At 41.7% G+C, this 18,296-nt stretch overlaps 2 protein-coding genes across 3 annotated transcripts in view; one reads left to right on the top strand and one right to left on the bottom strand.

The window, feature by feature from the left end:
- Window positions 1-6: 6 nt before the first annotated feature.
- On the top strand, window positions 7-13,800 carry GPRC5B (G protein-coupled receptor class C group 5 member B). 2 transcript variants are annotated; one of them, XM_041401658.1, is made up of 4 exons: window positions 7-169; window positions 6,216-7,225; window positions 11,716-11,828; window positions 13,173-13,800. In XM_041401658.1, the coding sequence occupies exons 2-4, from the start codon at window positions 6,220-6,222 to the stop codon at window positions 13,215-13,217; spliced, it is 1,164 nt and encodes a 387-aa protein (XP_041257592.1). In that variant the 5' UTR covers window positions 7-169; window positions 6,216-6,219; the 3' UTR covers window positions 13,218-13,800. The 2 variants fall into 2 exon arrangements, with proteins under 2 accessions (XP_041257592.1, XP_041257591.1); XM_041401657.1 differs by having other exon boundaries at window positions 6,212-7,225.
- A 4,188-nt stretch (window positions 13,801-17,988) lies between these two features.
- The window catches only part of IQCK (IQ motif containing K), a 36,283-nt gene continuing 35,975 nt past the window's right edge, over window positions 17,989-18,296 (bottom strand). The window contains exon 9 of the mRNA XM_041401585.1: window positions 17,989-18,121. Coding sequence (XP_041257519.1) covers window positions 18,066-18,121 — 56 coding nt within the window. The 3' untranslated portion in view covers window positions 17,989-18,065. The remainder of the gene's footprint in view (window positions 18,122-18,296) is intronic.

Below are 18,296 nucleotides of genomic sequence, written 5' to 3'. Positions count from 1 at the left end.
GGGCGCAGAGCGCGGCGGACACCGCTCCGCTCCGTGAGCCGCCGCGGGGGCGGTCGGCGCTGCCTTCGCTCCCCGCCGCGGAGCCGCCGCGCCGCCGGAGCCGGGATGTGACTTGCGGAGGGCTGGCGGACAGAGCTGCCCCGCCGCCCTCGGCCGCAGCAGACAGCGGGTGAGCCGGCGGCGGGCGGGGGGACAGCGGCCCGGGACCGGCTCCGGGGGTGCGCCCGGGGAAGGGCTGCGGGCCGGGGCACGGAGCGGAGCCGCTCACCCGGCTCTGCGCCCTGCGCTGCCCGCAGAATTAGCTCGGTGGCCGCCAGCAGACAACAGGCTGGATATAGGAATCCTGGTGGGGATTAGGCGGGATATAGGGCAGGACGGGGGGGCTCGGAGCAGGGGGCTGCGCTGCGGGGAGCGGGGCGGCAGCTGGCGAGGAGGGCAGTGAAGTTCGGAAAGGATGGGGAAGAGCAGCGGGGACAGGCGGGGGAGGAAAGGACGGGGAAAAGAAACCGAAGAGAGAAATGAGCGAAGGGACAAAGGAGCGGAGGCTGGAGCGGGATAGGTATGGTCCCGCAGGAGGAGGCTGCCGGTGGATTACGGCGAGCCCCGCGCGGAGGCAGCGCGCCCCGGCCGCACGGAGCGGCCGCTCGGCCTCGCAGCGCCGTGCTGCGCGGGGCGGCTGCGGCCCAGGCCGGCTCCTCATCGCCTGCCCCAGCGGGGGCTCAAGGGCAGTGGCAGGGAAGAGGCCGAGGGGGAAGAACCTTTTGTTGGCCCCCGGCCGCGGTCCGGTCCCGGGGCTGGCGGGGCTCCGGCTGGGTGCGGGTGCGCAGAGTTTTCTCTCTAGTTAATAGAAGCCCTCTCTCTGTGTTACCTCTCCGCAAAGCCACGCAGAGAGAGGATTTAGCACTTATGTGAACCCTTTGTTTACACCTGCCCTTAATGTTTATCCCAAGGCTAACAGGATTTCCTGCGTGCTGAGCCCAAACACCCAGCTTGGCGATCAGCGCTAGCCCCGAGTAGCTGTACCGGGGATCCCCTTGCCGCTTACCAGCAGGGAGTACCAGGGTTGAGGTGTTGTCTCGCTACATCAGGAGAAACCCCGTGACAGAACCCATCTGCTAGAAGGCTATGACATGAATAGAAACAGTCTGAGAATTAGCAAAGAAAATAAAAAGGTTGATTGCTGTAATTGATTGCTGTCGCTTGTGAATTCAACACCAGGCACTGTGGTCAGAAGTACCTAGGCACACGTGATACACTGATTCTGACCAAAGGGAATTCAGCTCCTAGAAAATTAGATAATTTCATAGTGAATTCAGCATCACAAAGTATTTCTAAATGAAAGCAATACTTTTTCTACATGTCCTTTTTGGAGTGGGGTCTTGCCTTGCGTAACGGCGAGGCTGTAGCAGAGCATGATGTGTGTCTGATGCAGGGGCTGTCAAAATCACTGCTGCATTTTTGCCTACAATGCACAATTGCACTATTAATTATTATTCTGGAAATACACACGTCTCTTGAGTAGTCTGATCTCAGCTTGGCTGTTGCTGCTCTGTTATCAGTCCTGGAGCTCATTCTTCAGTTCTGATCAAAAGCAGCTGGCAGAGATCCTGTGTTGTGATTAATTCCTCACTCACTCGCATCTCTCCACAACACTTCGTGGCGGGGGTGGTTCTCTTTTGGAAATTGCACAGTGAACCAGTCTTCTGCCTGTGTGGTTACTATTTGTGCTACTATTGCTTATATTTACTAGATTGTTTTTCTTCACTGCTATTGAATGCATCTCCCTGTGTCAGCTGACTAACATTTGAACTCCAGGTACAAAAGCAGATAATGCATCTAGCCATGAATAGCCTAACCTTAACTCTTTGCACAATTGCACATTTATTCTGTATATATATTCTGTAGCAGCATACAGCTGTGTCTTTTTGATCCCTTTGCAAGCTTTGGTCAGGATACTTTAGCTACAGAAAGCCTCATTGATTTTTAACTGTGACAACTTTTTGATGACAACTGTGAGATTTTCTATTTCTGCTTAGTTGCTTGTAATTGTAGTTTGTACCTGCTGGGGCAGCTTTGTGTCTGCAATTTCTGTAGTGACTCTATGCCAGATAATGTAATGAAGGGACCTCACTCTGTAGAAAACAGTGGAGTTATTACAGCTGTCATTGAGAGCAGATTTTGAGCCAAAAATTGAGTACTAGATTGAAACAGTAGCTGTCCTGCTAATTGTTCACTGCTTTTGCCTAAAATGTGTAAGGCTTATTGATTAGAATATTGATTGCAAGTGTTCCTGATTGCTCTGGTTTCAGGTATGTTGCCTTAATGGCTTTACCGAAGTGAAGTTTTGGAGAGGAATCTGGAGGGGAAAAAAAAAATCTCAAGTTGCTTTTGTTCCCTGTGAACAGTTCATTGCAGAGTGCAGGGGATGTATTGGTGCACTGGCTGTATCTGTGCTGGAATGTCTCTGTGGCTCTCCTGTGTTGCTGTCTGCTCTGGCTGCAGGAGTGGAGTGCCAGCCGAATAGAGCGCTATTGTTACTACTGTGAGGTTGCATAACTTTAGCAGGAGCTAATCTAGACATAAAGATGTGAATATACTCTTCCTCTACAGCTACTGATTTAAGTAACAACCAGCAAGAATGTGCAGTAAAATTTTACTATAAAATCTCAAGAGGCACAGAACTCTGCCATCCTACCCACTGCATAGGCTTGAGGAAGATTCTGTTTTAATAAAACCCTCATAATGACGTATTTCTGGTTTTTGCAAAAACAACTTTTCTGGAAAAAAAAAAAAAACCAAAAACAAACAACAAAAAAACCCCCACTTCACAGTTTTCCCTTAAAATGATACTTTTCTGGGGAAAAAACAAACAAACAAACAAACAAAAAAACACTTCACAGTTTTCCCTTAAAATGACTGAATGTGTAGTTTTAGCTAAAGTTGTGATGTTCACTTGCCAAACTTGTGTGTTGTAATGCAGTGCTTCCCCTTGTTTTTATAACTGTCTGTATTCAGTGCTGAGTATCAGCACTAGAAAGAGGAGTTTTTTTTGGCTTGTAATGTCTCAGGGAGTAGATTATTAATGTTGCCTGTTTTTACCCAGTTAGGCAGAAATTGATAGTAAACAGGTTAGAAACAAACTGCTTTGTTGATAGCAGTTATGAGACTTCAAGCTCTGCTTTCCAGCTTTGCTCCGGGCAGGATCTAGTGTTTAGTGAGATTCACTGACACTGCGTAGGGAATTATTTCATCAGGAGTAGCTGTCAGCAGTCCTACAGATTTTCTTGGTCAGTATTGTGGCTGTCTGGGACCTTTCTAAGAGGACCACTGATTATGTCCCATCAGCTTTCCCAAAAGCACAAAGTAACTTGGGAAAATTCCTCTTGAGTTGAAGACCTCTGTATTTCAGAACTTGTATTTTGAATTCTTGAGTATATTTTGTCACAGCTTAATTCCCCCTTTCCAAAATGAACCACTTCTTCATGGAGGGGGAAATACTCAAATTCATTAACCCTCCCTTCCCCCTCCCAAACACTTCCAAATAGGAAGAGGAAACAAATGATGGCCTGACAATATGACTGCTTACCCATGCAGCACAATCTCCATGGAAACAGACTGTCCTAGAATAGCTCAATCACATGAGGGTTACATGACATGAATAAAGTAACCAGAAAAATGGAAAATATCTTAGAACTGGGGATACTTGCACTTAATTAATTACCCCCCAGGTCTTTGGAGAGTAGCTAATCAACAAAGCTAGTATTGAAAGCAATTTAGTCCATGCTCACCACAATTTGTAAGTGATGGGATAGTGGAAAATTAACATGACCCTCACTTTGGGGCTGTTTATTGTTTCTAGTTTGGGTGACATTTAGAATGAATTTTGAATCATTTGCCACATGACCTCCTACTTCTTAAAATGGTACCACTGGTTTGGGGCATTGCCTTAGTAGGTCCCAGTGGTTTCCCCCTTTTGTGTCAGCAGGCACTGACCATTTCACACTTTTTAGGACGTTTCAAAGACTCTAAAGAGGAAATTCACTAGTTGCAGTAGGAATTGACTGTGCATGAAAGGAATTGGAGAACTATCTTCGGAATGTTTTCTTCTAGTTAATTATGTACTCAAAGGGCAAGGAGATTTATTGAGCGTATATTCAATACAAAAATGAATATATTTCACTGATGATTAGTTTTCTGTCTGTAAAGTCAGTGTTTTTAACGTGGGTGTTGCAACAGAATCATTGAAGAACCTGTTACACAAATCAGATATAAACAAGTGTATGTTCTACCAATCCCCCATGAAGTAAATTACAGATAGGTAGAAAAAACAAATAATTTGTCCTTAGCAGGTCATTGCATCGTTAGAACATTGAAGCCCTTCCAATAGTGCAAAGATTAATATCTGTGGGCTGGCAGAGATCACCCATTACCCATTTCCTGTTTGTCCAAGCCCACATCACATTATTTGTCACAGCTTCCACTTCTGAGATGAAGGTTTGTAATAGGATGTTTTGTACCCTGTGTGGGTGCAGACCATAGAGTCATTACAGGTTTATATTGGCATGTTTGCTCTCTTGGTGCCCCTGATAGGAAACATCATCAACTTCATCATCTGTCTCCTGATAGAGGCTGGACATGGCCATTGGTCATGACACAAGGAAACATTGGTTTGAGGATTCAGAGCCTCAGGATTTAACTTTGGTCATTACAGGACTGTAAGTCCATAGTTCTCAGCTCTTAAGAGACACAGTACAGTTTCAGACAGTCTGTGTAAGTAGCTTTTGTGTTGGTTATGACTGTGCTCAATGCAACACTGCACCACTACTTTAAATCATTTTCAACTCTCATTAAAGTTTTCCAAGTTTTCATTAAAAGCAGTTCTAATCTATGAAATCCCTTTGGACAGGTAACCATTTAGGGCTGTTGTATGGCTTACAGAAGAGCTCCTGATAGTTTCTCTGCTTTTCACTTTGCACCCTAAACACGTCCCATGAGCCGTGTGACTCACCTTGCCTAACATCCCTGCCTGCTTGTGTGCTGCTTTTCTTCCTCGTGGTCATGCAGTGCCAGTGGGAGTCTGAAACATCCCCCACATCAATGAGGAAAATCCTGCTGGAACCTGCAGCACTAACTGCTGGTGAAGGTTAACAGAGTCAGGTTTCATATCTGCTCCTCACCGTGTTTGCTCCAGACTACCTTACAGGGCTGTGGCTGAGGCAGACTGGGAGTTAAAGGTTACATTTTTTAGTAATCTGCTTTGCTTAATAAAAGCAAACACCATAATGTGTATTTTTAAAGCACCTAACCCATGTTCTTCCTAAACCAAGTTGGGATTTGTCTAGGCTTTTGGTCCTGGTGGTGAAGTGGGATGTGCTGGGTTCCTGGAGTGTTTACCATTGTCCACTCTCTGGATCCAAGAAAGAGATGCTCTGGGTTTTGTTATTTGTCTCCTTTGAATGGCTTTGGACTGGCTAAGAAGCACAATGAGGCATTCATTTTTGATTAGTTGATTGATGACACTGCATGTGTGCACCATTGTCACAGAATATGGGATTTTTCTAGACTACCATTCCCATTTCCAAATGCAATCTAATATCTGGAAGAGGATGAAAGAAGTGAATATGATAACTGCATATTGACCGAGCATGAAAACAAGGTTTTTCTTTTTTTAAGAATGTACAATGTTTATTTTCCTTGGATTGTTTTATCCTTTAAAAAGTAATAATTTAAAAAGAGGTTTTGCCTCTTTGTTCCAGTACAAGGAGCAAGGCTGTGGGACAGTCTTGTTGTGACTGCCTGTGATTGCTTACACCTGCATCAGGCCCAGTGCAACTTAAACACGCTTTAAACACCTTGATTTGAATGGGGTATTACATTTAAACAGCTAGTAAGTGTCCAAGTATTGCAGATAATGTAATATTTGAAACAGGATACGTAATTGTTTCTGGCTGTGTTGCAGGCCATTTGCAGGGTCAGAGTTTGGAAATGTTGTTTTCAATCTGTGCAAACAGAGCAATTAGTCATTTTGTATTCTGAGTACAACAGGCAAAAGCAGCTTTTGGGAGGGCAGTGAAGGGGGCTGGGGGAGGCTGTGCCAGCTGCAGATCCAGTGCAAAAACTGTAAACATGGGCCACTGGAACAAGCTGGGCTTCAGTGGCTGTGAGATCCTCCAACCTCAGCTCCCGCTAAACAAATACTTTGTTGTCTCAGACAGAAAAATGAAAACCTACCCAGCCATTGGTTTCTTCCTCCTGCTGGTGATCAGCTATGGCTCTTCAGAGAACTCCAGCACTCCCCGGGGCTGCGGGCTGGATCTCCTGCCCCAGTACGTGTACCTGTGTGACCTGGATGCCATCTGGGGCATCGTTCTGGAGGCGGTGGCGGGGGCAGGCGTGCTGACCACGCTGCTGCTGATGCTGATTTTGCTGGTGAGGCTGCCCTTCATCAAGGACAAAGAGAAGAAGAGCCCCCTGGGAATGCACTTCCTCTTTCTCTTCGGGACTCTGGGACTGTTTGGGCTGACGTTTGCTTTCATCATCCAGGAAGATGAAATGGTGTGCTCGACCCGAAGGTTTCTCTGGGGAGTTATCTTTGCTTTGTGCTTCTCCTGCTTGCTAGCCCAAGCCTGGAGACTTGGCAGGCTCGTTCGCCACGGGAAGAGCCCGTCTGGCTGGCACCTGGCCGGGGTGGCCACGTGCCTGATGCTGGTGCAGGTCATCATCGCGACCGAGTGGCTGATCCTGACGGTTGTCAGAGACAACAAGCTGGCCTGCAGCTACGAACCCATGGATTTTGTGATGGCTTCCATTTACGTTATGTTCCTGATGGTCTTTACCATGGGATTTTCGTTTTTCACTCTCTGTGGGAAGTTCAAGAAATGGAAGAAAAACGGAGTATGCCTCATTATAACCCTTTTCTTTTCCATCCTGATTTGGGTAGCCTGGATGACTATGTACCTCTTCGGTAACGCTGAGCTCCAGAGAAGAGACAAATGGAGTGATCCCACTCTGGCCATTGCACTGGTGTCCAGTGGCTGGGTCTTTGTTATTTTTCATGCCATCCCAGAGGTCCACTGTACCATCCTTCCATCACAGCAGGAAAACACACCCAATTATTTTGATACTTCTCAGCCGAGGATGCGTGAAACCGCTTTTGAGGAAGATATACAGCTTCCTCGGAGCTACATGGAAAACAAAGCCTTTTCAATGGATGAACATAATGCAGGTAAAAATTGGCTATAAAGGACTATATTTTTTATAGTGTCAAGAAAACTCTCTGTATGAGACATTTTTAGGTGTTGAAAACGAAGGTCATGATAAATACAATAATTTTCACACTACACCTTGTTCCCTTTTACAATTTTCACTAAGATATTCTCTAGTGAGAGAGAAAAATAAAAAAAAGGCAGACAATACATAGGTTAAAATTATCTTCCACATGTTGATTTTTCTTTGAAAAAACAAACAATTTCAAATGCAAAGGCAACACCAAAATAATAAAAAAATCATTGTGGAAAAATAACCTTTAAATAAGTTCAATGACATTTTTTGTAATTAGCAGTTTTCAACATTTAATGCAAAATATTTTCCTGAAACCTCAGAAAAAAATGGTGTATGTTACAAATTACTCAACCATTTGAGCAACAAAATAATTACTATTAATTACCTTTGCATTAAAATGGCTTTTGTGACACTTTGTGTCCCTGTGGAGGGAAAAAATGCCAAGTAGCTTACAGACAGTTCAAAGACAGCCTTTGTTCTCAAGGCTTGAACATCTGAGTTTCACAAAGGTTTTGAGGTAATTTGCCTTCCTTGTTGTAGCACGTGATCACACGTCATTAAAATTTGCAGTGGAAATGTTTCTGAGTGATTGCTGGAAGGACCAGCAAGAACTGGGTGCTTCAGAGCTCCAGAGCCTTGCTGAAGGTGTAACCCATGCCAGAAATGCCAGGGGTGCCTCCGTGACCAGCGGTGGGAAGCAGCAGCGCCGTGGTGATCTCAGGGGTTGTGGTCTGGTGCTGCCCCACACCTGGGTAAAGGATTTTGTTACAAGTCACACTGATGTTTTCTGACTCTAATTGAGAAGAATTGGTAGTTCAGGCAGTTGTTATTACATTGCTCTGGCAGCCCCTGAAAGAAAGCTTAGAGCACATGGTCCAGGCACTTCACCTTCCTGCTCATCTTTATGTGTCAGATTTCCTCTGGGTTTGATGTTTCCCTGGGTGCTGACCAGGCACGGAGGAGAACAGCACTTTTTTTTGGCACAAAAGTGAGTGTCAGGTCATGAAGGCATTTTTTCCTCTTAAGTTTTTTAGCAGGAACTTTAAAGGTCTCCTTCTAGTAGGGAAGTTTGTTCTGGGAATAGAAATGATAAGGGCAGTGGTAAAACAAAACAAAAAAAAAAAAATCACATGAATAAAAGAATGGTTGTTATTACTAATGTTCTAAAGCAAGAGGCAGTTGCACTATGGACTGTTAAAAGCACTCTTTTTTTGTTTTTTGTGGCGGGGTTTTTTTACTGTCCTCCATCCCCCATTAAATTAATTTCATAGTAAGGTAACTGCAGTGCCTTCAGTGAAGCTATTTCTGGCTAAGGCAGATCTAAGAACAAAATTGGATCTTTCACTCTGTATCCTTCCCATTCATGGATGCATTTTTAAAAAAGAACTGGAAGCTCCTTTCTGATCTAATCATCCAGTAATTAAGTTTTTTTGTGAAATGGATAGATGTATGATAGCTACAAAATCATTATACTGTCTATTATAGTGCAATTTATGTTCTGTTTTAATCTATCTGAATGACAGTACAATACAAAATAGATTTCCTTATCTGATGCCCTTGTTAATGTATACCGTAATAAATGCCAGTCATTCCTATTCCCATGGCATAAAGGAATTTTTAATACATCAGAACAGATTAAATATTCCTTTGCAGCAGTTCTTTAGGGACTGGCTTGGGACAGCAGGATTTGGAGACAAAATTTAGCAGCATGGTAGAGACTTAAAGTAAATACTTTAATAATAACAAAGTCACTAAGTCAGATCCCTGTGCTGGTGGCTGTCAGTGGCAAAGCACCTGGAGTCTGTGAGCAATTGGCTGTGCAGGTATGAAGAGAATGTTCTCTTCTTTCATCCATTTAATTAGACTCAGCTTGAGAATTCATCATCAAGAGTTCAGAAATTATTGGAAGGGTACTTTCTTCAACTACTTCATATGTAAGAGTGATGTTTAAGAAGAGAAGATCTACTAGCTGTAAAGTTTGGACAACATGATAAGCAGAAAAGAGTTTCCTGACTGTAATACTTGTTCCAGTAAATAGTTAGCTTTAAGTAGAAAACATGCCTGGACAAACATATTTTCCATTAATTCTTGTTATTTCCACTAATACTTGTATAAAATAATTTCATAACTTTCCTCTTTTTTAAGAGCAGCATTTTAAGAATCTGGTCAGCCTTCAGGTTCAAACAAGCACATATCCTCCTTGATGCCCTCTTTCTTAGCAAAAATGTACCTTCAAGTTATGCATTGCAACAAGAGCTGCTCTATGCCAGGAACAACATTAAGCATTAATAGAGCAAACCTATTTTAAAGTCACTAACTTAAACATCATTAAAACAGTTTACTAATCTGGGATTTTAATAATTATATGATACATTGTAATATCTCTTCAGAAGAGTTATTTTTCATATGTGTGCCTTCTAAAATGATATCAAAGTATTTAGAAAGCCTGGACAAAGAGCAGTTGACTGAGTTCTCAGTGCTCTCTGGAAGTGCAGTGCACACTAGTAGGGCAGCCTCTGTAGGCAGAGAGAATTTAATTGCCTTAAACAAGAGAAATCTGGATGTGAAATGTAGAATGCTACAGCTGTCAGGAAACCCAAGCCCAAGCAGCTCTGGTATCATTAAATTTCATTTAATAACTTCTAATACTACCAGTCATCATCACAGCCAATACCTAAAAGCAAAGTGAACAAAATTTCAAATGTGTTTACAAAGAGGCTTTGGCAAATATTAAATATCCTCAGTACTGCTTGTTTTTTACCTATATATATCCTATGCAAGTGGATTTATTTAATATCAATGTAAAAAGTACAAGGAAAAATGGTAAAACCAGTGTGAGAAAAAAATCCAAAATGAGTATTTTGTCTACAAGCTTTGTCACAGATTCTCATGTCAAAAAAACTGTAGCTCTTTGCAATAATAGGGAAAATTTAGCAATATGAAATTGAATTTACTGGCTCTTTAAGATAGCTTTGAAATGACTGTATATTTTGTGTAAATATTCTGTGTAAATATTTTAATGATGATAAAGATTTTTGTGTCTGTGTGTAATAGCAAATACCAGTGCAATCGTGTGTATTTATCACACAAAAAGTAGTCAAATAGCAAAAAAAAAGTTACTGACCTTGAGATGGTTAAATGTCTAATGGAAAATACTTAGTTCTAGTTTAGGTATTGTCACATTTTTTTCTCCCAGTGTTCTCCAAAAATATGTAATTTCCAAATGGAGAGCAAGTGAGGGTCTATATGTATCTGAAGTCAACAGCTGAGCATTTGCAGGGTGGAATTTCTAAATTTCCGTGCTAAATCAGTACTGTTCTTCATCTTGATGCACAACTTCCAAAGAGAGGAGTAGCACTGGATAGAGGACAGCATAATATGGCAGTAGGATCCATTTAAATCTTCTCCTACACAGAGCAGCTACACTGGAGATAAATCATGGCTTCATTAAAGTCTCTGCTGAAATTCTCATAAACTTCAGCTCATTCATGATTTCAGCCAGACTGTAGAATTGTAGTTTGAATTAAATCTAAGAGAAGTTCTTGCCCCAGGTGCCTGAACTGGGCATGTTTGTGTTTAGCAGCTGACAGATGAGTTCTGCCTACTGTGACCACGCACGTCGTGTGGATAAATGAGCTCTGTTCCCTGGCCACGTCCGAGTTCACTGAAGTCATTATTTACCCTCGAAATTAAAGAGGGAGTTTGTGTGTGCCAATCCCCAGCCTGCTTTAGAGAGAGCAGCATATCCCTCATTATGCACATCTCATTCAGAATTTACATCTTGAACCCAAACTTGTACTAAAATTAATGGGGAGACTGTTTTATTCCTGGTATAAACAGCCAAAAAGACACTCAGTATCTTCTCTTTGGCTTCAGTGATTTGCCATGTTTAAGCTATTCTAAAGCAATATTTACTCCATCTTTCTAGTTTCTCAGAGTAAATATAATCTGAAACATCTGGAAAATCCTTATTTGCTAGTCATGCTGAAGTAATGCTCAGGGGGTTGTGAGCATTTGCTTACTGGCTTGAGCAAGGCTTTGGATCCCTGTGCACCGAGTTTGATAGAAAGCAAAATGTAACACATTTCACTTAACCCCACAGTACCCAGACCAACACGGGGAGCACTTTGCAAAACGCGTTGTGCAAGAGCCATCACAAGTTTGGTGACTAAAGGCACTGAGCTCCCACTGAAATGAGATTGAGCAAGCTTCAGAAATGTGGTTCCTTTTCCCCCCTCCCTAACAAACAGTTCATTTAATGTAAATCCGATTCTTCTGAGATCCGTTCCCAACGTGTCAGGGAAACAGCTGTCCAACAGCAACGTGGAAGTTAAAATCAGTGGCAAAATTCCCAATAACTAAACTGGAAGGAGGAGGCTCTGTGATTGCCCAGCTTTAACCGTGTGCTAAGCTGATCTCTGTTTCCCAACGCAGCGCTCAGGACAGCAGGATTTCGGAACGGCAGCTTGGGAAGCCGGCCCAGTGCTCCTTTTAGAAGCAATGTTTATCAGCCAACTGAGATGGCAGTTGTGCTAAATGGTGGGACTGTAAGTATCAAAATGTGATGATTTAAGAAATCTTTGAAATGCACTGATATATACAACTGTTACTAATTGAAAAACCTGCTTTAGTTTATTCACAGCAGGGGGAAAGCTATAAATGAAAATTAAGGCAGAAATTATGCATGTAATGCTTCCCTTCCCTCTAGAAAATATGTAGTTAACAAGTATTTTGCATTTGTTTACTTGGCTATTCACATTTTGCAGTGCAGCTTCAGTGAACCAAGTTTTTTTGTAAGACAACACATTCAATGGGCCTTTCAAATTAAATTTGTATTAAGGTATTTAACATAACTATTAAGTGACACCATTTCTAACCTGATTTTTTCAAGATGGTGTGAGTCATACAGATGTTTTCAGGCAGTATGTTACTTTAAATAATTATTGCAGATAATGGTTGTCTCTCACATATATTCCATTTTCTTCTAAAATACATGTAATTATTTGTAACTTACAGATTTGTAAAGGGATTCATAAAAGAGGAATATAGACTATTTTCATGTTAATAGCATCAATTTTTCTTCCTTGGACAGTGGTTTGGCATATCTTTGATAGACCTGTATTTTTGCAGCCTGGTTGTTGTAAGATTGGTTTAGTGATGCCAAACAGACTTTACAAATGTTTTTCACATTATGTCTAATTTTCACTTAAGACATTTCATATAGCAGGCATACTGTTGAAAACGAAAAATTTTCATTCCCACATTTTTCATGCATATCTACATGCTTCTTAAAAATCTACTCATGAGCCAGTTTGTACTCATGTGAGTTGGGTTTTCTTTCTTTTGAATCATAAGCTGAATCCATAACTCAACCTCCACAGTTAAAGCCAGTTTAAAATGAAATTGCAGGTCTGGTTTTGTTTCTAAGTAAGTAAAGTTCTGGCTGATTTTAGTGGACAAGAGGGACTAGATACAGGGATTCTCCTCTGTGGTAAGACTGTGTGAAACATGTCAACTTGAGTAAAATGAAAAGGCTTGGCTTTGCTGTCAGTAATGGATTGCATCCTTCTGATGTTTTAATTCATCTCTGCCTGTTTTCTGATACCAAAATGCGCAGCTCAGGGAGAAGGCAGTTAAAGGATGAGAAGCTTGAGAATTTGGGGTTTTTGTTTGTTTTGCTTTGTTCTGAGTTGGATACAAAGGTCATGTGTATGTATAGTCATGGTTTTACAGAGAGATAAATGCACTGTATGGGTGGAAGATGACTTTCTTTGTATCACTTTGCTCTAGAACTGCCATCTGGAAAGCTGTCCTGTACATGTAGTGTGATAAACACTGATTTTTGAACAGTCTAGATCTCTCAGTTATGGGTTTGTTATCCTTATTTCCAGATACCAACTGCTCCGCCAAGTTACACTGGACGACACCTCTGGTGAAAGGCTGTAGGCTGTAGAGAATAAGAATCCTTGTTGCAGATGTTATTCCCTGGCAGTGTGTCTTTGAGGGAAGGAATCCATAACAGTACCAGAACAAAGCAACAAAACATCCAGGATCTTTCTAAATCCTACAGAGGATTTTGCTAAATGTGAACACCATTGAATGGAGAATTGCAAAAACAAAATTGTACAACTGAAGCTGAATCTAATTTAAAACAGAAGTAGGCACACCTTAAATTGGCAGAGGAGATGTTGTATTCTGAAGTGTAAGATACTCTCTTGTCTGTAACTTGTGTGCTAGACAAGCCTGGTTTTGGTGGTTGCCAGTTGCTTGCAAAATACCTTCCTCTCACCTAAACTTAACTCATGTTGCCACAAGAGATTGCCACTACAGCGCGAAAACACGCGGGGTTTCTTTCCATTTTTCTCCTTTTCCTGTCATTTCCAACGTCATGAGAAGTCCCCAGTTTGCTCCCTCCCTAGCTGTGCTGTGCAGTCACGCAGCATCGTGTGTAGGCAGACACGCTCCCTCTGGGGCAGCTCGGTCCCCATGGCTCTGCGGGCTGATGCTCTGCTCTCTCAGGAGCTCTGCTCTCTCAGGAGCTCTGCGGGCTGATGCTCTGCTCTCTCAGGAGCTCTGCAGGCTGATGCTCTGCTCTTTCAGGAGCTCTGCTCTCTCAGGAGCTCTGCGGGCCGATGCTCTGCTCTTTGAGAAGCTCTGCGGGCCGATGCTCTGCTCTCTCAGGAGCTCTGCTCGCTGGAAGCTGGCCCGGGAGGTGCAGTTCTGGAGCTCTGTGCGTTTCATGCGCCTTGCGGAGCCTCTCGGGGGAGCGGAGAAGCGCGGTCGGGCACGGGCGGCTCTCCCGGCCCGAGGGGTGGGTTCCGAGCCACGCAGCCCCAGGCGGGTGTGAGCAGAGCCCACAGCTCCCGAAGCCATTCCTGGGCGGGCTGTCGTGGCCGGGCCGGGCCGGGCTGAGGCAGGAGCCGGGGCGGTGGGAGCCCCGGGCCGGTTCATGCGGGCGCTCCGCTGCCCTGGACTGCAGGTGTTCGTGCGTTTAAATGTGGTTGTGCATTTTAGTGCCTAGAGAGTAGAATCTCTGTGCTGGAGGTGGTTTGTTGTTGTTTTTGTTTATTTAAGGTGGTTTCTTCCCTAGTCCTCCCCACCCATTTTCTTGAGTTGATATAAGGCAGAGTTTTCAAAGCTTTTCATCTTTGTTTTCTCCAGGTTATTTAAACGGTTCCCATTGCCCATTTGTTGTGCCATGGTTTTTCATTATGTTCAAGCAATCATTCCTTTCTTTAACATTTAATGCATATCGGACGTTGAAAACATCACTGTATCCTCACTGTTTGGCCAATGTTAATCTTAGCTTTCCTCAATACTAAAAGCTAATTGTTTTTACTTGAAGGCATAGGAAACATATAACAATTAAACTTTGCATATGCTGTAATAAATATATATTTTCAAACTAAAAAAAAATAAAACTACAAATAACTGAATAGCTTAGTAGCTTCACAGAGAGAAGTTACTTGCTGTATACTGCAGAAGAAAGACAAGCTTTTTATTTTTCAAGAGTCTTCCTGATTCCTCATGTACCTCCATTTCTACTGAATTAGGAGCCTAGTCCTGCAGCCTTGTACTCCCACGAGTAGTCCCATCGACACCCGTAGGTCTACGTAAGGTACAGAGGCTGCAAGACCAGTCCCTGAGTGTTGCACACAGATATATGTATATATATATATGGGAAAATATCTATTGCCATTCTTGCCATGATCATCTTATGGGGTTTTATTTCAAAGCCCTTCTCCTCCAGAAGCAATGTTTTTCTGTCATGCATGAGTGAAGGAGTATGTCAGCTCCCCCCTGCCCTCCCCTCCTCGAGGCAAAGGAAGCATGTGCTTGTTTTAGGGATCCTTTATTTCATTTTGTCTGTAACTAGATGGCCTTAGTAACCAAGTAGGGTAGGGGTGGATATTGCATGCTATCCAGTGACTTAGAAATACATTTTGCTTGTTATGAGCAGAGCTTTGATCAAGTAAGATAATATTTAAGATAATGATAGCCACCCAGAAGACATGTAATTTGGAACAATAAAAAAAAACAATTACCATCACTTGCCTGCAGAATTTTGCTTTTAAAAATCAGTTAGAAAAAAAAATCCCTCATAAAACTCTTATCATAAAAACATATAAGATGACCATGGCATAAATGGTAGAACAGGTTTCTTTTAAAAAGTTTATCATGCTACAACCAAGACTTATGAATTATAATACATATTTTACAGACCTTTGACAAAAACTATACAAGACATAGTTATCTTAAGAAATTTTCTTTCTCTTTTTCTAGATGTGACTGAATTGATAGAGTTCCCAATCCTGCTTCTGATGAAGTTGTTTGGGATTTCAGGGCTTATGCAAAGATATGGCCAGATCTTACAAACTGCAGTTCACATGACTAGTCTCACTGGGTTAGTCATGTGGACTACTCACTGAATTAAAAATTAGCAGGATTGGGTTTAATGTGTGGTGGTGAAAGTGTGGCAATAGATTTAGGAGGGTCTTTATTTTCCAACTTTTTACAATTAGTAATGAGCAACTTTTTTTTTTTGTAAGTCACTAGTCTGTGATGTAAAATACCCCAAAATAAAACTGTAATTGAAGAAAGGCACCTTTATGTTAACTTATATTTTTGTTACAGTATTTACTTTTGCCTTTTTTGAAAGTTTTCTAGAATGTAGAGCATCTGTGAACAACATGAATAAGTAACTAAGCACAAGCCTTTCACAGTTCTCCTGATTATAATTAGCTTTTATACTATAAAAGCTACTATGTCCCTTGATGGTAATGTGCTCATGGTGTTTCCATGCAGAAAAATGAAATCAAAAAGCATCTGACAAAAGCATCTATTAGCAAAACCAGATTTTAATTGACCAGCTTTTGATCAATGGCAGGAAAAGAGTTCAAAGTCCTACAGATCCTGTTCAGCTTTCAGATGGATTGAGGGTGTTTGACACTTGCCAGAAAATATGTAGCATTTTCAGAAGAACACTCTCAATACATCCAGCTGCTTCTATAAACAAGGTACATGAAATACTATGGAATTAGCTGTTTCTGCTTTTAGTGTAAACACAGGCATCTTGGTTGGCTTCGTTTGAGCTCGATGCCTTGGGTCTAACCAAAGGCCATACAAAAGGGAGCATTGTAGCTTTTATAATAAAACAATTGGATTATTCTACCAACTTACAGGATTACAAAGCAGGTGCTTTTTATTAATTGATGAGAGCTGAAGCTCATTTTTGATAGATGATATATATTTATTAAATGTATTAACGTGTGTTTTATAACGTACCCTTTTTCCGCTGATTGTTGCATACTGGTCTCTTACTGAGTACATCTTTAAAGGATTTTCAAGACAATCAATGTGTACCATGATGACTGTACATAAGTATACAAAACTACAAAGGTTGTAAAGCATGGGCAAATGTTTTATTTTCAAAATGCTGTTCTTAACGAGAATAAAGGCTTTACTATTTACTTACAACATTTGTGTCCTCTTGGTTTTAAAATCCACACAGATTTTTTTCCATTGCAGTGACCACTGCTACAGACAGAATTGCTCCTTGGTGCAGTTCCTCAATGTAAGCAAAGCTGAACTGAAGGAAAGGGTTCCTAAACCACATTCCTCCACCTCTGGCCACATTCCCACACTTACCCTTAGCTCTGGCACCTATCACACCCACGGTGAGCCAGTCAAGGAACTCAGAGCCAAACTCAAAACACAAAAGGGATACTTTTTTCCCCTGTTGGCTCAGCAGTTTCCTGTTCTGGTTCAATTGCTTGTGAAAAGAAGGGGACAGAAGAATTCAGCTGGGCTTGAAGAGTGCAGAATGAGAGGTTTTTTCTTCAGCTGGTTTGATTTTCCAGAGCTGGTGTAAGAACCATCATCACCAACCAGGAGAAAACCCAAGGGATGGGTACTGGTCTAACAGTGAGGACAAAGTCTGTGCAAGTGAAGGAAGAAATTCATGTGGAACCACAGCAAGTGCTGCAGACCACCCGTGTTTCATTAGGTGTTCAGTCAAAACAACTACACCTTTGACTTACACGGAATTATTTGTAGTTCTGCTACTATCTTATCTAATTGTGAAATTAAAAAGGCAGAAATAGGACTATTCTTGTCAGGACTAAGTTAAAAAAATAATAAGGATTCCTTAGCAAGGGGCCCAATCTGATTTTTTAATGTGCTTGGACCTGATATAAGTAAGTAGCCTGCATAAGATTGCTGAAAATGCTGACACTGAGATCATAATTCTACACTTTCTGAGCACATGTGCTAAGTGGTAACAAAAGAGCCTTTGACTTTTCTCCCCTGAAGAAATGCAGAGCAACCCCAGCCCTCATTGCCTTCCATTGGAATTGCAGAGCATTTCTGCAAATTAGACCATTCTGAACAGAGCCTGGATTTGTGTGAATTGTCATAGCTCTGCAGGAGTCAGAAACATCCAGTTTATGATAAATGAAGATTTGACACTTACCTACATGTGGGTAAAACCCTGTTTAATTTCATCCAGAGTTTTGTTCTTGTCAGTAAAGGTTTTAAGTGAGCATTCACAAACACAAGATGAAAACAGATTCAACATTTTTGGCTAGATGTGCACCATTCCATCTGTTTTAACAGAATTGTGCTCACTTAGACTAAGACTGAATTTTGTCTTGGCATGCTGGGTCCTTACATAACCTGCCTTTGATTTACAATACCTCACATGTAAAACTTTAATGCTAAAAAGGGTTTCTAAATCAGTATCACAAAGTCCATGAGCACTGTGCTTTGCAATTTTAGTGAGGAAACTAAAATTGAGATGTTGAAGGATTTTGTTTGTCCTGCTCTTCTAATTTGCTTCCCACTGCAACCATACAAAAAAAAAAAAAAAAAAAAAGAAAGAAAAAAAAAAAAGAAAAAAGAAAAAAAAAGATTAACAGGCACAGAAACATTCATACTTGTATAGCAAATACTTTTCAATATTTTTTTATTTATTTATTGTTCAATAAATAAATAAAAATCCCCTACCCAACCCAAAA

Source organism: Onychostruthus taczanowskii, unplaced genomic scaffold (assembly GCF_017590055.1).
Source record: "Onychostruthus taczanowskii isolate IOZ18803 unplaced genomic scaffold, ASM1759005v1 scaffold19, whole genome shotgun sequence".
NCBI classification, from domain to species: domain Eukaryota; kingdom Metazoa; phylum Chordata; class Aves; order Passeriformes; family Passeridae; genus Onychostruthus; species Onychostruthus taczanowskii.
Note: the sequence above shows the minus strand (reverse complement) of the source record. Positions and strands in the feature narration are given on the sequence as shown.